Source organism: Entelurus aequoreus, linkage group LG01 (assembly GCF_033978785.1).
Source record: "Entelurus aequoreus isolate RoL-2023_Sb linkage group LG01, RoL_Eaeq_v1.1, whole genome shotgun sequence".
In the NCBI taxonomy this organism is placed as follows: Eukaryota; Metazoa; Chordata; class Actinopteri; order Syngnathiformes; family Syngnathidae; genus Entelurus; species Entelurus aequoreus.
Genome location: NC_084731.1, coordinates 26273699 through 26298511, shown reverse-complemented (window position 1 = coordinate 26298511; position 24813 = coordinate 26273699). Strand labels below are relative to the sequence as shown.

At 39.5% G+C, this 24813-nt stretch overlaps 1 protein-coding gene across 3 annotated transcripts in view; it reads left to right on the top strand.

Annotated features, from left to right (window-relative positions):
• The window catches only part of sulf2a (sulfatase 2a), a 191723-nt gene that overhangs the window by 127740 nt on the left and 39170 nt on the right, over positions 1 to 24813 (top strand). For all 3 annotated transcript variants that reach the window (XM_062046591.1, XM_062046599.1, XM_062046583.1), the window contains exons 3-6: positions 5187 to 5434; positions 15137 to 15376; positions 16646 to 16797; positions 22467 to 22636. In XM_062046591.1, the coding sequence (XP_061902575.1) occupies positions 5245 to 5434; positions 15137 to 15376; positions 16646 to 16797; positions 22467 to 22636 (752 nt within the window). In that variant the 5' untranslated portion in view covers positions 5187 to 5244. The remainder of the gene's footprint in view (positions 1 to 5186; positions 5435 to 15136; positions 15377 to 16645; positions 16798 to 22466; positions 22637 to 24813) is intronic.

Sequence of the window (24813 nt, the reverse complement as noted above, 5' to 3'; positions counted from 1 at the left end):
GGCTTACGGTCCACCATTAAATGATAAATAAATGGGTTATACTTGTATAGCGCTTTTCTACCTTCAAGGTACTCAAAGCGCTTTGACAGTATTTCCACATTCACCCATTCACACACACACACTGATGGCGGGAGCTGCCATGCAAGGCGCTAACCAGCACCTATCAGGAGCAAGGGTGAAGTGTCTTGCCCAAGGACACAACGGACGTGACTAGGATGGTAGAAGGTGGGGATTGAACCCCAGTAACCAGCAACCCTCCGATTGCTGGCACGGCCACTCTACCAACTTCGCCACGCCGTCCCCAGTAAAAAAATATTTTAAAATGAAAAGTTGTGTGTTTTATTAGGGCACTGATAATCCTCTTTCCTGTTGGATCATTCTGCAATAATCATTTACATCATAATATCATTTTATTCTACCAACTTCGCCACGCCGCCCCATTGAGAACTAAGTTCTCCAAAAGATTGCAAGCCAGTCTCGTATCAGTATTTGTTTCCAGAATCGGCCTGCTGACTGCCAAGACCGAACATCGAGTACCATGACGCAGACAGAGCAGAGACAAGGCGATATCACGACTGTCAGCACATTTGCATTTTTGTATAATCATATATTGTGTCGTAACTGGAGCTGCCGAGATTACCCCCTTCCCTCAGCGACAGCTTCAGTGATGTAACCAGGGACCTCCCAAATAAATAGAGGAAGCATGTGGGCTAGACTTTAGAACGTAGTTTGGATCTGTAACTAGAGTACAGCCCAAAACAGGTCTATCCTCATATGATCCAAATTGAACTCTGTCTCTGCATGATTCCTTGCTTCTCGTCTGTTTAATAGATGTCATCAGTGTTTAAACCTGACAACTCCCACATTCTAAAAACATGCAGTTAAGTTGAAATAAAAATCCTAATCGTCCATAGATGTGAATGTGAAAGTTTGTCCGCAAGTGTCCAGTGATTGTTTTTTCTGCAGGGTGCACCCTGCTTTTTTCTTCAAGTCAGCTCACCTGTCACTAAGGTCTTGTTCACACTGCAGGTCAATCCAAAAATGTTTTCCCTCATGCGATTTTTTCATGTCAGTATGAACAGTGCAATTAAAAAAATGTTATGTTAACGCTGCCGTCATCAAAAAAGCGATGTTTCATAATTTTTCGCCAAAATAGACTGTTATAAAATAGTTGACAACGGAGCAGAAAACGGGGGAAAATAAAATGTTTTAGGAACTCACGTGAAATTTCCAGCACCCCTGTCTCCGACTGCTCACCCACAGATACGCTCTTCAGGCAGACATCCAAGAAAAGTATCCCCCAAAATACTTGTCTTCTACTTTGATTGAACAAAATCCTTGATATCCACAAATGTGCCAGTACTGAGACTCACTAGAGCTGAAAACATTTTTACTTCCGTAAACATTGCAGTGCGTGCGACGTCATGACATCATACGGGTCGGATTGCATTCACATTAGAAATCGCATTTTTTTAGTGACGTGAACTGCCACTAAAAAGATTGGATTTGAACATCCGACCGTGTATTGTAAACGTAGCCATAATGAGGACAAGCGGTGAGTAGATGGATGGATTACTTTTCCTTTGACATATTCTTGTCAGAATGTACACACTGATGTATTAGAAATAAGCAAGGAGACACGCCTCTTAGTCAAGTCAATCAATCATGTTTGAGCTTATTCTAGTAAACAATGCAGTGCTTCCATTATTCTAACTGGTAATGGAAGGCTCCAGCTTGTCTGTGCTACAGTGAAGAAAGCAAGCTCCATGCTTGAGTGAGTTCTGTGTGGAAGAACTTCACTGAGGTGAGATGGCCCAAGCTCCAAAATTAAGTCTGTGTGATCATATATAAATATATATATATATATATATATATATATATATATATATATATATATATATATATATATATATATATATATATATATATATATATATATATATATATATATATATAAATATATATATATATATATATATACATATATATATATATGTATATGTATATGTTATATATATATATGTATATGTTATATATATATATATATATATATATATATATATATATATATATATATATATATATATATATATATATATATATATATATATATATATATATATATATATATACACATATATATATTTATATATTAGGGTAGTTCGGTATACCGGTATTAGTATAGTACCGCAATACTAATTAATAATTTTCGGTACGATACCGTCTCTGAAACGTACCTGTACCGCAACCCCCCCCCCCAACCCCCCACCCCAATGAACAAGTAGATTAATAATTCATTTTCTACCAATTGTCCTTAATAATGTTGACAAAATAATACAATGATAAATGACACAATATGTTACTGCGTACGTTAGCAGACTAATTAGGAGCCTTTGTTTGTTTACTTACTTGTAAAAGACAAGTTGTCTTGTATGTTCACTATTTTATTTAAGGACTTAACTGCAATAAGAAACATATGTTTAATGTACCCTAAGATTTTTTGTTATTATTTAGAAAAGTACCGAAAAGTATCAAAATAATTTTAGTACCGGTACCAAAATATTGGTTTCGTTACAACACTTTTACATATATATATATATATATATATATATATATATATATATATATATATATATATATATATATATATATATATATATATATATATATATATATATGTATGTATATATATATGTATATGTATGTATGTATGTATGTATGTATGTATGTATGTATGTATGTATGTATGTAGGGAAACTGCATCTACAAACTTTATTTTCCCAGTTTATATTATAACTTTTACTTTTTCTGCTCCTTTTCATTTATTATTTATTTTAAATGTTATTTTGATTGTTTTTTGTTTTACCTTAAATAAATGAAATAAAACAAAACAATTTCATACGGTATTCCAGTCATGTTGTTGCAAAGGAGGAGCAGAAGTCCCAGCAGACTGAAGTGTTGTTATTGTCTTCATGTGCTGACAAGATTTGCTCTGGCCACATCCTCGCTGTGGTCACACACATATGCACACACACACGCGCACGCGCACACACCCACACACACAACACACATTTTCTTCTCTCCGACAGCCCAACATCTCAGTGGACATGCTTCAGCTGCTTGCAAACTGTTTATGATTCTGGTCACTGGGGTGTCTGCCTGCTTTGATTGTGCCATTAGATAAACACGTTATTGCAGCGTGTTAGCTCTGCATGGCAGCTCATACTTTGTATTTGCTGTCAATTATTTCACTTATTTAGTCGATGCGGTTATTACATGCACTAATAACACTTGTGTTATTTAAGGCAACTTTTTATTGGATGCGATGCTGGTAAATGTCAGGTGCTTGATACCTGCTCGGTAGTAAATACGTGTGAATAATATATTCAGTTGCTGAACATCATGTTCGTAGCCGTGGTTTTGTAATTGATAAAAGTTGCTCATTGTTCAGTATTAAATATCTACTGCTGAGTAGGGCAATTTGTTTTTACTGACCTGATATCTCCGTCACATGATTTGTCTGTGGTATCGGTCTGTTCCATTGGATCAGAGTTTTTTGATATCCCTTAATAATCATGCTGCCTTTTGACTTGTGTTGTCCCGATACCAATATTTTGGTACCGGTACCAAAATTATTTCGATACTTTTCTAAATAAAGAGGACCACAAAAAATGGCATTATTGGCTTTATTTTAACAAAAAAATCTTACAGTACATTAAACATATGTTTCTTATTGCAAGTTTGTCCTTAAATAAAATAGTGAACATACAAGACAACTTGTCTTTGTCACGGCGGGGGGGTCGCAGCTTACTGCAGGGTTTGTTCCCCCAGGATGCAGACAGATTACTCCGGACAAGGCTTGCAGGTAGGAACATGATTTAATCTTCAAAATCAAACACGTACCAAAAACAGAAAACAAGCAGAAGGAACAATGTGCCGATGGCACGGGAAGCTAAGGCCACCACTTAGCACAGGAAGCATAGACTATGAGACAAGAAATACTAACGTAACAGGTTGCGTGTAGCAAACAATGAAGCCAGACTGAGCGTGGCGAGAGAGGTGAATAAATAGCTCTCTGATTAGTGGTCGACAACAGGTGAGCATGCCGACCACTAACCAGAGGCAGGTGAACCAAATTAATCCCCATGGTAACCAAAACAAACCCAGAGGTGCACAAACAGGAACTAAGGGAGTCCAAAACTAACATAAAATAAAACATTATCCGGGCCACGGATCATGACAGTCTTTTAGTGTTAAGTAAACAAACTAAGGCTCCTAATTTAGCTGCTGACGTATGCAGTAACATATTGTGTCATTTTCCATTCTATTATTTTGTCCAAACTATTAAGGACAAGTGGTAGAAAATGAATTATTAATCTACTTGTTCATTTACTGTTAATATCTGCTTACTTTCTCTTTTAACATGTTCTATCTACACTTCTGTTAAAATGTAATAATCACTTATTCTTCTGTTGTTTGATACTTTACATTAGTTTTGAATGATACCACAAATTTGGGTATCAATCCAATACCAAGTCGTTACAGGATCATACATTGGTCATATTCAAAGTCCTCATGTGACCAGGGACATATTTCCTGAGTTTATTAACATAATATTAAAAAAAATTTAAACGAAAGAAGATGTGATGCCAAAACATATCGAGATAATCATAGTAGTATCGACTAGATATGCTACTGTACTTGGTATTATTACAGTGGATGTTAGGTGTAGCTCCACCAATGGCGTTCTTTTCAGAGGCGGTACAGTACCAAATATGATTCATTAGTATCGCGGTACTATACTAATACCGGTATACCGTGCAACCCTACTTTTGACCCGGTCCTCATTTTCATCTCCTTTTCCGTTCTTCCGTCTTTCACCTCTGCTCTCCATCCCTCCTTCACCCTCTTACTCGGAGGACTGAGTTGGCCCCCTGCCCAGACCCATTAGCCTCAGCCTTGCAGCCATGTGTTCATCACCAGCGATCATTACACCCAGCCAATGACACCACTCTAATGCATCATTAATGATTGATTAATGAGCTGAGCTCAGCTCAAACGGGTGCATTCGTATGGAAGAGCAGCCTGTAATGGCTGTGTAAGGCTTGCATCTGCTATTTTTCACCCCGTGTTCTGTTTATATGTGTGTTATGGATATATTTCTCAATCTGGGCCTTGTCTCTCAGGTCGAGGAAGCTTGTCTGAACACTGTGGAAGAAGACAAGGTGACCGTCGCGGGGCGTGATGGCTGAGAAGAGGCTTTTCTCCACTCTTCTACTTCTCCTTGTCCTGGGAGGAGTTCTACCAATGGCACAAGGCTCTACTTACCTGTCCGGGTATCGCATGAGGGCTCGCCTGCAGAGGGATCGGCAAATGCGCAACATTCGACCAAACATCATCCTCATTCTGACCGATGATCAGGATATAGAGCTGGGTAAGTCCTTGTTTACTCCATTCATCCATCTGCCCACCATGATTATTCCATCCAGAAAGAGGAAAGTTGGCCTAATGCGGCCTCCTGGCACCGTAACAGCTGGCCTAGTCAAAGTCATGTGCTCCCCTCGCCGTCCCCCATCACTGGCATGAAATACAGGCTCCCAATGCCCACTATTGTTCAGGTGCCAAACGCCAGCCATCTCCCTACCCACTTAAGTCCTTTAGTGGCGTATTGGACTGAAGTGGCGGCATAATAGCCTTGGTGACATCTTTTGTCCTCCTCTGATGGCCACTGAGAGGACTCTCATTGAAAAGCAGGAATTTATGGTCAAGCATCTGTTTCCCCAAACAATTACCATCAGCTTGAAAAACTTTTACTACACAGGAGTCCAAACGGGTCACACTTAACCAAAAAGATTGATTCCTTCATCCCTGCACACGCCTTCTTCTTTTCTCTCCTTAGCTCTAATGCTTTGCTATCTAATGCCTTGTGCTTACATTTTTCACTTTCTACCCTTACTTGCTTCCAGTGGCGGGCCCTGCATTTCCCACCTAGGCCTTCAGTGAAGTCCGACTTCAATGATTACCTCTGAAAATACAATAATTGATGTCACCACATGACCATTGCTGGAGAAATACTATACAGAAACACATTTACGCACTACTGGATATTGAATTACATCAACAGTGTACAAAACGGGTTATTTTCTGGCGCATTTTAAAATCAATAAACCCGCATCAGCAATTAAAACATACCTACGGAGCCCCTAAAGCAGGGGTCCCCAAACTTTTTGACTCGGGGGCCGCATTTGGTTAAACAATTTGGCCGAGGGCCGGGCTGTATATATACAGTGTATATATATATATATATATATATATATATATTGTTGGGTCGACCAGCATTCCTCCAATGGGGAATTCAAATTGCTAGTCTCTCCCAGATTCTTTTTATGGCAATACGCTGATGTTTATATTCAATCTCCAGGCAATAGTTGGTATTTTGTAGTTTATTCTCAAAGCTTAGAGGACAAACCTGAGACCAACCCAACACCCAAGCGTTCCCTAGCCCGGTCCAGATCGGTCTACCAAAACCCCGGAACTCCTGTTTACTTCCTCCTTCTCCTGTCCCCCCCACCTGCTGTTTCCCCAGTCTAGCTCTGCTCCGTATCTTAGGAATGTAATGGCAGTCTCAACAAAGACAGCGCTCTGACTCTAACCAAGGACACTCGAATCCAAGCACTTTGTACCACACGAGACATTAGCTGATGTAAATATGACTATAGGAGTTTTTAGAAAGAAGTAACACTTAAATATGGATATGCTTCCAACAAGTCCCCCTTTAAGATCTTCTAATAAGATCTTTATTACTTGTACAAAACTTATAAAGCACGCCCCACATTAAAGTAGGTGCTGTTTTTTTCTTTAAGCAAGCTAGCAATAAAACAACAGCTTATTTACATGGGAGATAGATGGAAGGAGTCCACGTCAATGTCGTCATGGTCAGGGAATTAAACCAACAATTCTCGAAAGTCTTAAAGTTACCACTTTGCTAGACCCCCTTTAGTGACACTTAGCCCAAGGGGCGATAAAGCAACCGCATGAGGCTATGATGGCCAAAAAAACTCCGAATGGAGACCAAGACAGACTTAATTAGGTCAGTCCACCTGCCTAATGTGTCCCTAGACAGGGCCTGGAGGCCCTTTAAGGCCCTCTGAACTGAGCCATCGGGGGTAGTGTTGTTAGGAATGAAGGTACAGCATTGGTCACCAAACATTGCACACACTCCTTCTTCCTTGGCTAGGATGCGGTCAAGGGCTATGCGGATCTGAACGGCCCTGAGGGAGGTCGGGGCAAGTTGTTCAGCAAGTCCCTCAACGGCGTCACGAGTCAGGTTGGTTAGTCTCAACGGCGGCGGGGAGTTAGAGAGGCCGCTGAAACAGGAGTTCCAAGGGGTGTTAATTTGGTGAGTGGGGTCACCAGTCTAACCATAGCACAAAGCCCAACGGCTGACGTCGGGATTCTAATGTACAATCTGTGCTTCCCACAACACCAGAATAAGTCAGCTCGTGCCCAAGGGCCTATCCTAGAGCCATCTATCAGTGTGGTGCACCAGTAACGGTTGATGTCACCCAATTTGTTGGGGGACGGAGAGGGTCCTGTAATTTGAAAACGCGTGTAATTCAGCTTTTGGGCCACAAAGGGAAGAAGTCGGGTGGCATTGTCAACAGAAGGGTACACATGTCAGTCAACTTAAAAGGGGCGGGGTAAGTGTGGGAAAAGGGACGTCCAGCGGAAGAAGCAACACAGTCACCCAGGTTTTGGCATCCACCTGAGCCACAGGTTGTCTGCACCCGCTCCTAAGGTCAAAGGTCAAAGTTACCAGGCCTTCGGTGGTGATGTCATTAGCACGCACGGATGTGAGCCTTTGAAACACCACCGAGGTGGGGTGGTACTTTAGGTGCTACAGAGGGTGTAGAGGTAGTTAACGCCCTCTCAAGGACATTAATTTTAATAATTCCTTTAGCGTCTGTATCAGTCAGGTCAAGCCCCAAAACAACATAAAAGGGTCGATGGGCACAACTTACCAGAGTATGTTGTCTGCATCCGACACCAATGGTTCAGGGTTGAGTCGTAACAAATATAGAGGTTATTACCACGGTAATAGTTATTGTGTCCCCCGTAATTAATCACACTGCACAGGTCAAAAAATAAGTCTTGCTATCCCCTTTGACCCAGTCTATTTAAAGTCCGTTGTATGTTCTTAGACACTTGTCAGTCACTGTCGTCAGGAAGGATGAACTGAGACACAAAGACAGTAGAACACGCCCAAGCACCAGTCCGTCAGGGAACACTAGTCGGGTGTAACATCCTGCCTTTCGTCTATCAATATCAGAGTAATTTAGGTAACAAAACGGGGATAAACATCAAACTTTTCACTTAATGTAACGACACAGATAGTTATGCTGCGAACAAGCAAGAAAAACTAAGAAACATTTAGCATACTGGATTGGTCTCACACAAGGATATACAATATAGAAGTTGAAAAGAGTAATGTAGGTAGAAAATCTCTCTCGTCTCCTGGGCTGAGGGGCAGATGATGTGGCGAGGGGGTCAAGAGGGGCAGATGTTGTGGCGATGTCAGCAATGACATCCCCTGGTGATCTGTCAGGTTCTTCAGCTGTAGTGCAGAGGGAGAGGTGGTACCAGGTGTCCCCTCCACCAGCCAGTCGAAGGGCGTGGGACGTCCGTTCCACGACCTTGAAGGGACCAGTCCACCTGAGCTCCGTCCACTTGCGTTTGATGACCTTGATCTTGACCCTCTCACCGGGCGGAAGGGAATCTGTACAGAAGAACTGGCACACAAATTCTGCAATTTTTTTGTGTAAAATACCATTTTGGTTTTACGCTGAGTCCTCCTTCCATGGGGGGGGGCTGCTGGTCCTGTGAATGGCTGACCTGTATGCAGCTCATAGGGTGAAAAACTCAAAGGGCGGTAAAACAGTTTTATTCACGGACCTTCGAATGATCATTAACGCTAATTGCAACATGTCAATCCAATTAAATTTGGTCTGTGCACAGATTTTAGCCAATTAGTTTTTTATGTTCTGGTCCATCCTTTCAACCTTACCTTGGGACTCAGGATGGTACCCCAAACCTGTGTTCTAGTCCGAAAGCCTTTTCGACCAAGGCTAAGTGAGTATTTTTTTAAATGGTTGCCGTTGTCTGACCTAATCTTTTTGGGGAAACCATGTCGGGGTACTAGGTCATTCACAAGTCATTTAATTACTGATATTGCATCTTCTTTTGAGGTTGTTGTTGCTTCCGGCCAACCACTGTGATTGTCAACACAAGTCAGTACGTACCTTTTCCCTTGTACCGTATTGATCATATCAGTGAAATCAAAGACTATACATGGTTCACCCTCACCTCCTCCATATTCTAAATTTGATATACTAAAGGTACTATCGATGTGTAAAATCATTATTTTCAAATTAAAATTAGTTATAACTTCTTACCCACGGGAAAAATGTTAAAACTATGGAATGTGTCAGAGTCGGATGATTGTCGATTTTGTTCCAAGGAGTCTGTATCCACCCTCACTCACCCCCTTCTGTTTCTGAAAAAAAGGACTGTGTTAGTCATACTATCACTTTCAGAAACATCTAAGAAAAAGGTCAGCTAATAGTCAAGTAGCGGAGGACAGGTCATGTTTGAGGTCAATGAAAGTCTCTTTAGCCTCTATGGTCCACTGGGGGGTGGTGTTAGGGTAGGGGACCCCTTAGCGATATCACAAATAACTCAAACTCAACTAAACCCTATCTTTTATGTAATTTTTTTCAATATGGTGAAAGTAACAAAATATGCTTATATTTATATTGTCACCAATACTAGAAAAATACTACCCTTATGGCAGATGCTTTAGCAATAGTATTTTGAAATTTTACCACACCTGGTGGCCCCAATAATTAATTAAGTCAAGCTCATGTTGTAGAAAGTTGAATGATGCAGACACGTTTGTTACTGAATACTTTCTATCAGACTTCTGTCTTGACGACTATGTGTATGTAATGAGCAACTATAATTCTTTGATATGCTTGAATGTGTAATGTGTCGTTTTAGCTCAGCTGTTGTGTAGCTGCTAGCTCCTCGTAGCCTACAGGTGTCTAAAGTTCAGCCCATAGTTATGTGTTTAACATAACCATGGGCTAAACCTAAACAATTGAAAATGTGGTATTTGGGTGTCGGTGTAATGTTTGGCAGCTACGCCGTGTCTTATCATTGGACCTAAGTTCTTTGGTTTTGTAGGCGAGACAGAGAGCAAGGGAACAATGTGGGACACTATTGTGTCCATCTTATACCATGCTAGCTGTTGCAAAGATAGGTCAACATGAGCAGCCACACCTTGAGTTCCAACATATATAAATAATCATAACATATGGCGAGTCGGGTGGCAGAACACACGGAAGCATCTCAGTCAGTCAGGGTTTTCACTGTTAGAGCAGTTGGATGTCAGCCATTCCTGTTGTTTCAGGCTGTGGTATGAGCTCATGGAGTAGTCTTGGTAGTGGTGTCGCAGCTGGGTGGTTCAGCCGTCAGGTAACACCAGGAATGTTCCTTCTTTGCGATTTGAATGTCAGGGTACAGTCTGTAAAGGAGGTCCAGCAATCTGAACCGGAAGTGGTTTGGTGACAGGTAACCTTCTTGTGACCCCAGCGAAGCCTTCGACCTTTAAAGAGGAAGCACAGAGTTTTTTTGGTACCTCTGCATTCAGAGGCTGATAAAATTGTCCGTTGACACTCATGTCCAGCAGGGGTCCTGTCGGTACTTCCTGCTGCGGCTCCTGATGTGGGCGTCCTCTTACACGCCTTCGTGTTCGTTTGTCGGCACGACGGAACCTTTCCTGTTCGGAAATGTTCGGACAGTCACGACTCCAGTGACCAGGCTGGTCACAGCCGAAACAGTGTCTACCCCAGACCGGCTTTGAAGCATCGTGTTGTCCACCACCCGAGTCCAACCGCACGTCTGTTGAGGATTCTTTCCTCCACCTGTTGGAACTCAAAAGCAAGGTCACCCACTGCTGAATATACCCCAGCTGATCTTTGACCTTTTGGTTCTTTTAACCTTTTATCTTCAGCGATCTGTAATTTAAGTAGTCGTTTCCTTGTTGCTCTGTCATTAGCCCTATTTTGCATGGGATGAATAAAATGTCCTGCCATATATTGTTTTTGGCACCTTGTATATCAGGGTTAACTTTGTCCAAAGTGTTTGGCCAAAGGTTCCCTCCCGGAGGTACAGGTGGGAAAGCAAGGTCAACAATGGCTTGCATGTATGCATCGGCAATAGACTTATATTGTAGTATGTTCAAAGTGTTAATGTCATGTGTCAAAAATGTCTGCCGGAGAAAATGGTCAGACGTGTACAAGGGGTTTATTTTCGGAGGCAGGATTAATCTTAGAGGGGGCGTGTTAATACCTCCTTCTCTTGTCACTGGAGTAGGGGGCGGTGTCCTAGTCAAAGTCTGGGCGGGTCGTTTGAATTGTCTTGCGCATGCGCGGCAGACAAAAAACCAATCAGTTCATTCTGTCATTAATCATCGTTTCTTTTGCTGCATTTCGTTTTTCCACGTAATCCCCGTTTACTTTTATCATACGCCAAACTCTTAAATTCTCTCCCTGAGTGTTCCATTTTCACCAGCGCACACACACACACACACACACACACACACACACTCAGCAGCACACACACACACGAGCACTCTCTCTGCGTTTCACCTACCATAAAACTTCCAGTTACTTTTTTATTTTACTTTATTTTATTTTTTATTTCCTTATTTTACCAGACGTTTGAGTTCACGACTTTTCGAGTATTGTAAACCCCCTCTTAACCCTTTCAAGGAACGTTCTCTTTTTTTTCTTTTTAAACTGTACCTGCTAATTCCATTGTCGACAACCGTACATTCAATTGATCATCAAAAACAGTAATGATTCATCACATTCCTCCCCGACCGCCATCACATTTCTATCTGTCACACTTATTCATGTCAAACCCTGTGGTCATTGTGTCTCTCATGCCCCATCCGTAACCCGAGAATGTATTTCTCGTATTTTTCATAAGGACTTTAACCTTGAACTCTATTAGGGGTGACCAAATCCCCAGGGCGAACCACACCCGACTATTACTCGTCAGTGAAGCAGCCCGTCACGGTAATCTTTATCGTATTATTAATAAGGACTCTAACCTCAGAATTAAAAATACGAACGGACTTTAACCAACAACTTTATCGTATTATTAATAAGGACTCCAACCTCAGAATTAAAAATACGAACTGACTTTAACCAACAACTTTATCGTATTATTAATAAGGACTCCAACCTCAGAATTAAAAATACGAACGGACTTTAACCAAGAACTTTACCGTATTATTCAGAAGGACTCTAACCTTGCGAATTTTAATATACGGATGGACTTTAACCAAGAACTTTATCAGGCACAGATGAAAGATTCAAGACACAATGACATGAGTTGACCACTATGTACAACTATTATGTAAAATGGCGGACAGGGCAAAAATGCAATCAATCTATCAAAATCACCACTCTGTGCCTGGGATTACAAAACAGTGTTTGACTTACAGACTTCAGGACAGACTTCAGGACAGACTCCTAACGCAGATTTTATCTAAAAAGAAAGGTTCTGCTTACCTTGAATTGGCCAATTGAGTCTGTCCAGAAGATTGCAAGAAGTCATCAATCAACAGCGTGCCATCTCGGACGAAGCTCCCAAATTGTTGCGTCGACCAGCATTCCTCCAATGGGGAATTCAAATTGCTAGTCTCTCCCAGATTCTTTTTATGGCAATACGCTGATGTTTATATTCAATCTCCAGGCAATAGTTGGTATTTTTTAGTTTATTTTCAAAGCTTAGAGGACAAACCTGAGACCAACCCAGCACCCAAGCGTTCCCTAGCCCGGTTCAGATCGGTCTACCAAAACCCCGGAACTCCTGTCTACTTCCTCCTTCTCCTGTCCCCCCCCACCTGCTGTTTCCCCAGTCTAGCTCTGCTCCGTATCTTAGGAATGTAATGGCAGTCTCAACAAAGACAGCGCTCTGACTCTAACCAAGGACACTCGAATCCAAGCACTTTGTACCACACGAGACATTAGCTGATGTAAATATGACTATAGGAGTTTTTAGAAAGAAGTAACACTTAAATATGGATATGCTTCCAACAATATATATATATATATATATATATATATATATATATATATATATATATATATATATATATCAATTTGCCTGAGCGGCTAGGAGACACCGTGAGTAGCAAGCGGTACAAAGTGGATAAGAAAAGACAGAATTTTTTTTAATTTTTTTTTAATTTTAATTTTAATTTTTTTAATTATTTTTTTTATACTTAGGACTTCCCACGGGCCTGATTGTGGACGCTGGCGGGCCGGATCCGGCCCGCGGGCCGTAGTTTGGGGACCCCTGCCCTAAAGGGACATGGGGGAAATTGTATTTTTTATAATTTTTATTTTTTATTTTTTTTTAGACTTGTATCTCGTGCGCACGAGAAACTTTTTATAAAGTTATAAAAAATTAAAAAGAAATATAAAATGTATTTTTCATTTTTTTATAACTTTATAAAAAGTTATAGTTTATAAAAAGGTATCTCGTGCGCACGAGAAACTTGCAATGCTTCAAAACTACGGCAAGTAGTAATGTCCAAAAACATAACAGAGACGAAGCAGAAGAACGAAGAAGAGACATGGCGACGACGAGTAAGAAGAAGAAGTACGCTTGCAAGTTCCAAAATGATTGGAAAAAATAATTTCAGTTCATCCAGGACAGCTCGAAGGGGAAGGGGTATGCTGCCTGCAAATTTTGTAGATCAGACTTCTCCATTGAACACGGTGGCCGAACGGATATACTCATTCATGAACGGATTATTTATATATATATGTATATATATATAAGAAATACTTGAAAATATATACACCCCCCGCTACCCCCCCTCCCCCCCATCTCCCGAATTTGGAGGTCTCAAGGTTGGCAAGTATGCCCATCATAAAAGATGCAGATGAGGCGTGTTGGCTGAGTTCTTAAAGTTTACTCCACAGCGTGCTCATCAAAAACATCCTGCTTCACTACTGTGGCATGCTGGGTAATGTAGTTCTTATGTGACCTGGCTCATAACATCACTATATATCTGCCTTAGGCCATCTAGAAGGTCTTACTGACAACAACTTGTGATCTGATTGGCTATCGCAACTGTCTATCAACTGTATGTCCCCGATCACTTACAGTGCACGGACGCCCACATTGCTGATTTGGCACAGCATGGCAACATAAGCGAGCTGAATTCTGATTGGATAAAAACTCTATAAACTAAAAACAAAAGCGCTGGAAGGAGCATAATATGACATGAAGAGAATATGAATACTTTTAAATATTTAGTGAAAGTAAATAAAAAAATACTTTTATATTTAATTATAATTATGATTTCTGGTTATGTTAGGTCAGCAGAGAAGGCCTTGCTGGCCATGACGACCCACCACTGCACTGCAAAAAGTCAGTGCTCAAAAACAAGAAAAAAACTAAGCAAAATTATCTGCCAATAGAACAAGAAAATTCGGCTTGTCAAGACTTTGCAAAACAAGTAAAATTAGCTAACCTCAATGAACCCAAAAATACCTTAAAATAAGTACATTCTCACTAATAACAAGTGCACTTTTCTTGGTAGAAAAAAAAAAGAGACCTTTTTGCTCAATATGTTGAAAAATATTCTTAAATTAAGTAAATGCTAGTGCCATTATCTTGACATAATGATATGCGCTCTGCATCATGATTTTTTTTTCATGCTTGAAGTAAGAAATTATTACTTTAAAAAAGTAGTTTTATACTTGTGAGTGTTAATGACACAGCTTTGCATCAGTTGATATTGTAGTTTCAAGCATGTTTTACAAGCTGTAATATCTTACTAAGATAATTTAGGACCAAAACCCTTAAAACAAGTAAAACACTCTAACATAAAATCTGCTTAGTGAGAAGAATGATCTTATCAGACAGAAAATAAGCAAATATCACCCTTATTTGAGATATTTAATCTTACTTAGATTTCAGTTTTTGCAGTGTGCTTGCTCCTTCTTCTTCTTTTATCGCTCTCACTCCTTCCTCTTCCGCTGTTCTTTCCCAGGCTCCATGCAGGCCATGAACAAAACGCGGCACATCATGGAGAAAGGCGGCACACATTTCTCCAACGCTTTTTCCACCACGCCGATGTGCTGCCCGTCCCGCTCCTCCATCCTGACGGGGAAGTACGTGCACAACCACCACACCTACACCAACAACGAGAACTGCTCCTCGCCCTCCTGGCAGGCCCACCACGAGCCACACACCTTTGCCGTGCACCTCAACAACTCTGGCTACAGAACTGGTAACCGATGTCAAAAGTGCTGTTCACATACACTATGTTGCCAAAAGTATTTGGCCACCTGCCTTGACTCACATATGAACTTGAAGTGTCTATCCCATTCCTAACCCATAGGGTTCAATATGATGTTGGTTCAGTCTTCGTTCTAATTCATCCCAAAGGTGTTCTATCGGGTTCAGGTCAGGACTCTGTGCAGGCCAGTCAAGTTCATCCACGCCAGACTCTGTCATCCATGTCTTTATGGACCTTGCTTTGTGCACTGGTACATAGTCATGTTGGAAGAGGAAGGGGCACGCTCCAGGAGTTGGTCTTGGCCCCTTAGTTCCAGTGAAAGGAACTTTGAATGATCCAGGATACCAAAACATTTTGGACAATTCCACGCTCCCAACCTTGTGGGAACAGTTTAGAGCAGGCCCCTTCCTCTTCCAACATGACTGTGCATCGGAATAGAATGGACTTTATTGTCATTATATTTGCATATAACGAGATTAAGGACTCCAATTTAAGGTGCGGTAGTGGGAACAAATATGGGATAAAAATAAATTACACAAGAAGTAATAAAGATAAAACTTGGAATTTAAATACATAGATTACTATCCAATAAAAATAATAAGCAATCCTGTACAATATACAAAATACTGTACAATATACAGAACAAGACAAGAGTACCGGAGTGATAACAATCAGTGTCGGAAGTATTGCACTCAAAGGGTAATATTGCACAGTAGGGTATTAGGGTAGGATATTGTATAGGGGTGAATTATTTATTATTTATTATTATTTATTTATTATAAGTTATTATAAGTTCAAGATGGTGACATCTCTGGGAAAGAATCTGTCTCTGAGCCTGGCCATTGAACCAGTGCACAAAGCAAGGTCCATAAAGACATGGATGACAGAGTCTGGTGTGGATGAACTTGACTGGCCTGCACAGAGTCCTGACCTGAACCCGGTAGAACACCTTTGGGATGAATTAGAACGGAGACTGAGAGCCAGGCCTTCTCGACTAACATCAGTGTGGGACCTCACCAATGCGCTTTTGGAAGAATGGTCTAAAATTCCTATAAACACACTCCGCAACCTTGTGGACAGCTTTCGCAGAAGAGTTCAAACTGTAATAGCTGCAAAAGGTGGACCAACATCATATTGAACCCTATGGGTTAGGAACGGGATGGCACTTTAAGTTCATATGTGAGTCAAGGCAGGTGGCCAAATACTTTTGGCAATATAGTGTATGTGGCAAATAATTTTTTTTGTGTTTTCTGCTGTTAGCCTTTTTCGGAAAGTATCTCAACGAGTACAACGGCTCCTATGTGCCCCCTGGCTGGAGGGAGTGGGTGGCCCTGGTGAAGAACTCGCGCTTCTACAACTACACTCTCTGTCGGAATGGAGTACGAGAGAAACACAGCGGTGACTATTCGAAGGTGTGATGGCATTTGACACAACCTACCTTTTATTACCTTTTTACTTTGAGATACAAGCTGTTTCTCGGCTTTTTGTTATGCTTTAAGTTGCCGGCACAAATGTCAGTTACAGTAGGAGCCTCCCCGTTGCTGGTTAGATTTAGATTTAGATTTATTGGTCCCCGTGGGGAAATTAATTTTCACTGACCGTACATTTAAACTAGAGATGTCCGATAATGGCTTTTTTGCCGATATCCGATATTCTGATATTGTCCAACTCTTAATTGCCGATTCCGATATCAACCGATACCAATATATACAGTCGTGGAATTAACATATTATTAGGCCTAATTTTGTTGTGATGCCCCGCTGGATGCATTAAACAATGTAACAAGGTTTTCCAAAATAAATCAACTCAAGTTATGGAAAAAAATGCCAACATGGCACTGCCATATTTATTATTGAAGTCACAAAGTGCATTATATTTTTCAACATGCCTCAAAACAGCAGCTTGGAATTTGGGACATGAGGAGGTTGAGGTGGGGGAGGTTGAGGTGAGGGGAGGATAGCGGGGGGTGTATATTGTAGCGTCCCGGAAGAGTTAGGGCTGCAAGGGGTTCTGGGTATTTGTTCTGTTGTGTTTATGTTGTGTTACGGTGCGGATGTTCTCCCGAAATGTGTTTGTCATTCTTGTTTGGTGTGGCGCATATTTGTAACAGTGTTAAAGTTGTTTATACGGCCACCCTCAGTGTGACCTGTATGGCTGTTGACCAAGTATGCCTTGCATTCACTTGTGTGTGTGAAAAGCCGCAGATATTATGTAATTGGGCCGGCACGCAAAGGCAGTGCCTTAAAGGTTTATTGGCGCTCTGTACTTCTCCCTACGTCTGTGTACCACTCCGTACAGCGGCGTTTTAAAAAGTCATACATTTTACTTTTTGAAACCGATACCGATAATTTCCAATATTACATTTTATAGCATTTATCGGCCGATAATATCGGCAGTCCGATATTATCGGACATCTCTAATTTAAACAATAAAACAATAAACATTACACATCACGGACAAAAATAGCAAAAAGACATCATACATGACCAACACATTTACAGGCTTGTCAGACAGGTCGGCCGGGCCCGCTGTTTAGGGCGGCTCTAGCTGCAGGGATAAGGCTTTTCCCGAAGCGAGCCCCCCGGAATTTGATGGTTCTGTACCTGCGCCCTGATGGTAGTGGAATGATGTATTGGTGTAGTGGGTGAGTGATATCCTGGAGTATTGTGTTTGCCAGTCGACTGATGGACCTGTGGTTAGGGTTGCCACCCGCCCCGTACAATACGGAATCGACCCGTAATCGGGACTAAAATGTTGCATCCCGTACGGGGCGCGGTTTCTTCCGTATTTTCCTATTCGTCCCATGCGTCTGTCACACACACACGTGTACACTGAATTCAATTCTCCCATCCTAGTCACTGCCTTTGTGTCCTTGCACTGCAAAAACTGAAATCTAAGTAAGATTAAATACCTCAAATAAGGGTTATTTTCTGTCTGATAAGATAATTCTTCTCACTAAACAGATTTTATGCTAGAGTGTTTTACTTGTTTTAAGTGTTTTGGTCCTAAATTATCTCAATAAGATATTACAGCTTGTTGCTGAGATTTTATGACCTATATTGAGTAAAACATGCTTGAAACTAGAATATCAACTGTTGCAAAGCTGTGTCATCAACACTCACAAGTATAAAACTGCTTTTTCAAAGTAATAATTTCTTATTTCAAGCATGAAATCAAAAATCATGACTTTGACACAGTTGTGTCTCATAATTAAAACAGATGACAGCCAAATGGACTTTGCTGTTTAATTTTCAATGAAACAATAGAAAATATGTACTCTTATAGTAGTACAGTTGGCAAAGTACAGTAAACTGACAGTTAATATTTAAACATTTGACATTTCAAACAATTTTGAACAGAAATAGTTCATCCACATTCAGATAAATTCTTCAAAATTACAATAAAAAATTGGCGCGATGATGTCATGTTATCGATGGGAAAATGCATTTTTACACAATATGATTTGCCTGAGCGGCTAGGAGACCCCGAGAGTAACAAGCGGTTGCCTTGTTGCCTTCCATTAAGAACAATAAACTAGTTTTTAGTATAAGTTTGCTGGTTTCGAGAAATGTAATGCCGAGCGCATACCATTATGTCAAGATAATGGCACTAGCATTTACTTAATTTAAGAATATTTTTCAACATATTGAGAAAAAAAATCTCATATTTGTTTTTTCTATCAAGAAAAGTGCAGTTGTTATTAGTGAGAATGTACTTATTTTAAGGTATTTTGGGGTTCATTGAGGTTAGCTAATTTTACTTGTTTTGGAAAGTCTTGACAAGCCAAATTTTCTTGTTCTATTGGCAGATAATTTTGCTTAGTTCAAGTAAAATGCCCCTAATTTTTGTGTTTTTTTTCCTTGTTTTTGAACACTGACTTTTTGCAGTGTGGGCAAGACACTTTACCCACCTTGCTCCTAGTGCCGCTCACACTGGTGTATGAGTGTAAATGAATGTTAGATGGTAGTCAGAGGTTTTTAGGTGCAAACTGGCAGCCACAGTTCGATCAGGGTAGCCGTGGTTACAAATGTATTTAATGTGTGAACGTGGAGTAAATGAATGATGGGTTCTCAGTTCTCACTATAAAGCACATTGAGTGTCTCAAACAGCGCTATGTAAATCTAATCCATTATTATTATTGATTGTGACAACAAGAGAACAGAGTTGTTGAAGGACACTTTAAAGATCGTGAGCTAGCATGAGTAATGCTGCTCAATTAGCAAACTTATCATGTACCTTGTGGACGGGATAGCTGTTAGATTTTTCCCCATCGGACAAAAATACTTTTTTTTTGTAACTAATATTGTCACATTTGGAGTCCAACGACATGAAGCTAGGCAGCTACTAGCTGCTGCCAAGCTGAGGGAGTAAATAAAGATGCCCGACAAGTTGAATGTGCTTGATAGGTGAACGATCAGACGTGCCTGTATCGATTTGCTTCGCCTGTGGCAAGCTGTTAGTGGAAATATTTGGCCACAGGCTATTTCTGATTCTCACAGTAATACAGGATTAAGTGTGTGCCCTTGCAAAGTGGAACTGCACTTTTTTTTTTAGGAATTTTGCCTATTGTTCACAATCCTAATGAGAGACAAGAAGACAAAAGGTTTTTTGTTTATTTTGCATTGTTCACTGCAAAAAGTCAGTGTTCAAAAACAAGAAAAAAAAAAAAAAGAAAAAAAAAAAAAAAATGAGGGGTATTTTATTTGAACTAAGCAAAATTATCTGCCAATAGAACAAGAACATTTGGCTTGTCAAGACTTTCCAAAACAAGCAAAATGAGCTAACCTCAATGAACCCAAAAATACCTTAAAATAAGAATATTCTCACTAATAGGCTGACCATATTCTGAAATCCCAAAAAGAGGACACATATATGCGTGCCAAGGCGGGCAGCACGCCAAGGCCGGGACGAGGTGAAAATTTGCCAATGATACTTGAACTTGCTTTATAAATAATATATATATTTAAATAAAGCATTTTTTCTCCTCTGTTGACAGCAGTGTTGGTGCTAGGAATTTTCAAAATGGGGTCCCAGGGACCCCATCAAGTCATAAAAATGGGGTCCCACTGTACATTTTTGGGGTCCGGTCCCACTTTTTTGTAAGCGTTTTGAAAACAAATGACAAATGTATACATTATCATGTTATATCTCACATTCTATATTGTGTTTTGGAAAAAAGGTTGTCATAAACGTTACTTAATTAATTAAAAACAATAATACAAAAGAAAACAAATGTGTATGTAAATGTATTCAGTTATAAACATTCATTCCCTTTCTTCTTTCCTTCATGGATCTAAACTTTACCGCTGCTGGTTGTTTTTTCTGTGTTTTTATTTAGGTTGTAGGTGTAATTATTTCAGTATAAAAGTGTAAAAAGTGTTTTGCTTCGGTCATGAACTGATGATAATGGTGTGCCAGGGCATACATACATTTTATATTTAACGCTTAGATCTCTGGAGTCTACATCAACTTCAGATCTATCCCTCATTTCAAAATGTTTTAGTTTTTTTATGTTGTTTTTTTGTTTGTTTGTTTTCCGCCCTTTTTTGTCAAACAAAACTATGTTTTTTATGGCAAACACAAAATATGCAAAATCTTCCACCAAAAATATTTTTCAAAGTGGAATATTTGATGGGAAGTAATCAGAACCTTTGATAAGTCATTAATTCATAATAACATTGATTTTGATTCAATATTATGTTTTGAGCAATGACCGTTTGAAAGAAAAAAAAATAGCTTTGTTTTATTAGTCAACATTGCAACTTTTTCTTAATTACATTTCACCTTTAAGCTTTTTTATTTAACTTTTGTTATGTTTTTGTTTATTTTAATAGTATTTTTAGAATGTGCCGTGGGCCTTTAAAACATTAGCTGTGGGCCGCAAATGGTAAAAAAAAAAAAAAAAATCTGCGTCCTTTCTAATTTCAATGCGTTAAAAAGACACAAAGAGTGTGTTAACGCCAACACTGCTTGACAGTATAACAAAATAAGTCACACTTATATTCTGTAACATTCACAGTTTTGGAAAAAAGTGCAGAGGTCCGGGGAAAAGAGGACGTATGGTCAGTCTACTCATGGTCATTATTTTGACATAATGATATGCACTCGGCATTACATTTCTTGAAACCAGCAAACTTATACTAAAAGCTAATTTATTGTTCTTAATGGAAAGGCAACAAGGCAACCGCTTGTTACTCTCGGGGTCTCAAAGCCGCTCAGGCAAATCATATTGTCTAAAGATGCATTTTTCCATCGATAACATGACATCATCGCGCCAAGTGCGTGTTCTTTCAGTCAATTAGTGCGCATATATACAGCCTGGCCCCCGGCCAAATTTTTTTTTATTGTAATTTTGAAGAATTGATCTGAATGTGCATGAACTATTTCTGTTCAAAATAGTTTGAAATGTCACATGTTAAATGTTTAAATATTAACTGTCAGTTTGCTGTACTGTGCCAACTGTACTACTACTGTTTATGAGTATGTGTTTTCTATTGTTTCATTGAAAATAAAACAGCAAAGTCCATTTGGCTGTCATCTGTTTTAATTATGAGACACATTTGTGTCAAAACCATGATTTTTTTTTTTATGCTTGAAATAAGAAATTATTACTTTGAAAAAGTCATTTTATACTTGTGAGTGTTAATGACACAGCTTTGCAACAGTTGATATTCTGGTTTCAAGCATGTGTTCATTCATAGTTTTGATGCCTTCAGTGACAATCTACAATGTAAATAGTCCTGAAAATAAAGAAAACGCATTGAATGAGGAGAAGGTGTGTCCAAACTTTTGGCCTGTACTGTGTATAAAACGCTGATGGAGGGTTTTGAAGTTGTTTTAGAGGGCTTTGAAGGCTACAACGGGTACTCCTATTTGTCGCATTTTGCAAGCGTTTTTTTTTAATCATCTTTACGATCCTATATATATAAAAAAAAAAAAGCATGTCTCTCATAATAATGGTGAAAAATAGGCAAAGTTCCAAAAAAAAGTGCAGTTCCCCTTTAAAGTCATGATGCATACTTTTTGACAATTCCGTTTTTGGCAGCTTTACTCACGTGCATGGTGTGTGTCTTCTTCACAGGACTACCTGACAGACGTCATCACCAACGACAGTATCAACTACTTTCGGGCCTCCAAAAGGATGTATCCCAACCGTCCTGTCATGATGGTTCTGAGCCACGTTGCACCGCACGGTCCGGAGGACTCCGCCCCACAGTACAGCACCGCTTTCCCCAACGCTTCACAGCATATGTAAGAACACGAGCAGCCTTCAAAATTCTGACAATACAGTGTTATTTACTTTGAACACACTTTTTCCTATATATGCAGGGCCGGTCAAAGGCTTTGTGTAAGATTTTGTTTGTAGCCCCATTTTGGTCTTTAATATTATTAGTCAGACTTCTGAAAGGCCCCCACCACACTCCAAAGCTACCGTCACCGCACCACATACACACACTCAGACACTGTTTACATGCACTAAAATACAATTTATTACTTGATTTCCTTGAAACTAGCTTTCTAAAACCTTTAAAGGAAACCTTAATTGTATGTTTTGCATACAGCGTGCAGTTTGTAATGTCTCCAAAATGTTGTAACAAAATTATTTTTGACATTTTAAATATGGGATTAACATATCCTGATTATGAGATTGTGAACCAGTTCCCTCTTGATACATTCTCATCCATCCATCATCGGATCATGATCAGCAAGACCCTATTATTTATATGTCAAAAATTATTTTCATGAAGCGTCTGTACCATTGGTGACATTCCGCCTTTTTGGTGGGCTAAAGTCTCCCTGAAATATCTTTAACCGCCCCAAATTATTTGGTGTTGATTGATTCAAAAAAGTGCTGATAAATTGAATATATATAATAATATGATAATATATAATAATAATAATAATATGATAATATATAATAATAATAATAATAATAATTATATAATAATATATAATATAAAGAATATAAACCTGTCAACATTCACTTAAAATTGAGTCTAAATCAGTCGGTTCATTTTTTTTAATAGCGTAAGGTAGAGATTAGCTCATTCATGTAAGATTATCATTAGTACATAATGATAGTCATAATTAGTATAATTGTCATTATAATTATAGTAGTATTAGTCCAACCACTAAGGGTTTAGCCTCCCCTGTCTTTAAAAACTACTAATGCCTCTATTTCGACCTTTAATTAAGGGTCCTTAAATGCACCACAATTATGTGCTATGACGGGGGTCGGCAAGCTAAAATGTTGAAAGAGCCATATTGGACCAAAAATACAACAAAAAAATCTGTCTGGAGCCGCAAAAAATGAAAAGCCTTATTTAAGTGTTATATTGAAGGCAACACATGACTTAAGTGTCTATATTTGCTATAATAGCCTGCTATCAAAATGAATGTGACGCAGGCTGAAGCAAATCTTTGTTGACAGAATGTTGAAATGTAATATTTATTCTACACATTTTTACAACATTAGAAACCATTAGTAAATCAAAGGCTACTCAGAAGGTGAGATAACTCCTGGAATTTACTGGCTTTTAATGGCCAAAGGTATAGATGTTTGTGTCCAAGTTAAGGCCGTCTTCTTTTAATAGATTTATTACAATCTTTGGCAAGATAGGTATTGTTTGCTGTGTGTCTGGAACAACATGGCACACAAACAACTATCTGAAATGCAGCCACTATTACATACAGATAATGTGTCATGAGACATGCAAAACTAAATTATATACAAAGAGGATAAAAGTAAAGGATATTAAATGAGCTCAAATATACCTACAAAAGAGGCATAAGGATGGAATATTTACATACAGCTCGCCTAAATAGCATGTTAGCATTGATTAGATTGCAGTCATGCACTGACCAAATATGCCTGATTAGCACTCCAACAAGTCAATAACATCAACAAAGCGCACCTTTGTGCATTCACCGGCACAGCATAAAACTTTTGGTGGGACAAAATGAGACAAAGAAGGAGTGGAAAATTTTACACGTAAACTGTTGCGTCACAGTCCACACTATGGTGAGTTCAAGAACCGCCGAAATTAGTGGGACAAAACGATGTTCACCAAATACTCTCATCAGTGAAGCATACACTTAAACATATTAAACAGTGGGCTTTCTAACAATTGGGAAGGTTTGTGTCATGTTTGTCCTCAAACAAAAAACATACTAAAACAAAAAATGTTTCCCCTATCTTTTTCTATTTTCAATCCTTTTTTAAAAATTCTCCAGAGAGCCAATAGGGTGGCACTAAAGAGCCGCATGTGGCTCAAGAGCCGTGGGTTGCTGACCCCCGTGCTATGAGATGCAAAAGTGAAGCTTAAACATAACTTTGTGTCTAGCCCCCCCCCCCCCCCCCCCCCCCCGAGTGGTTGTGGCCTTAAACAACCGCATAGAGTGTTTATGCCACGGGCCGGCCATACCTA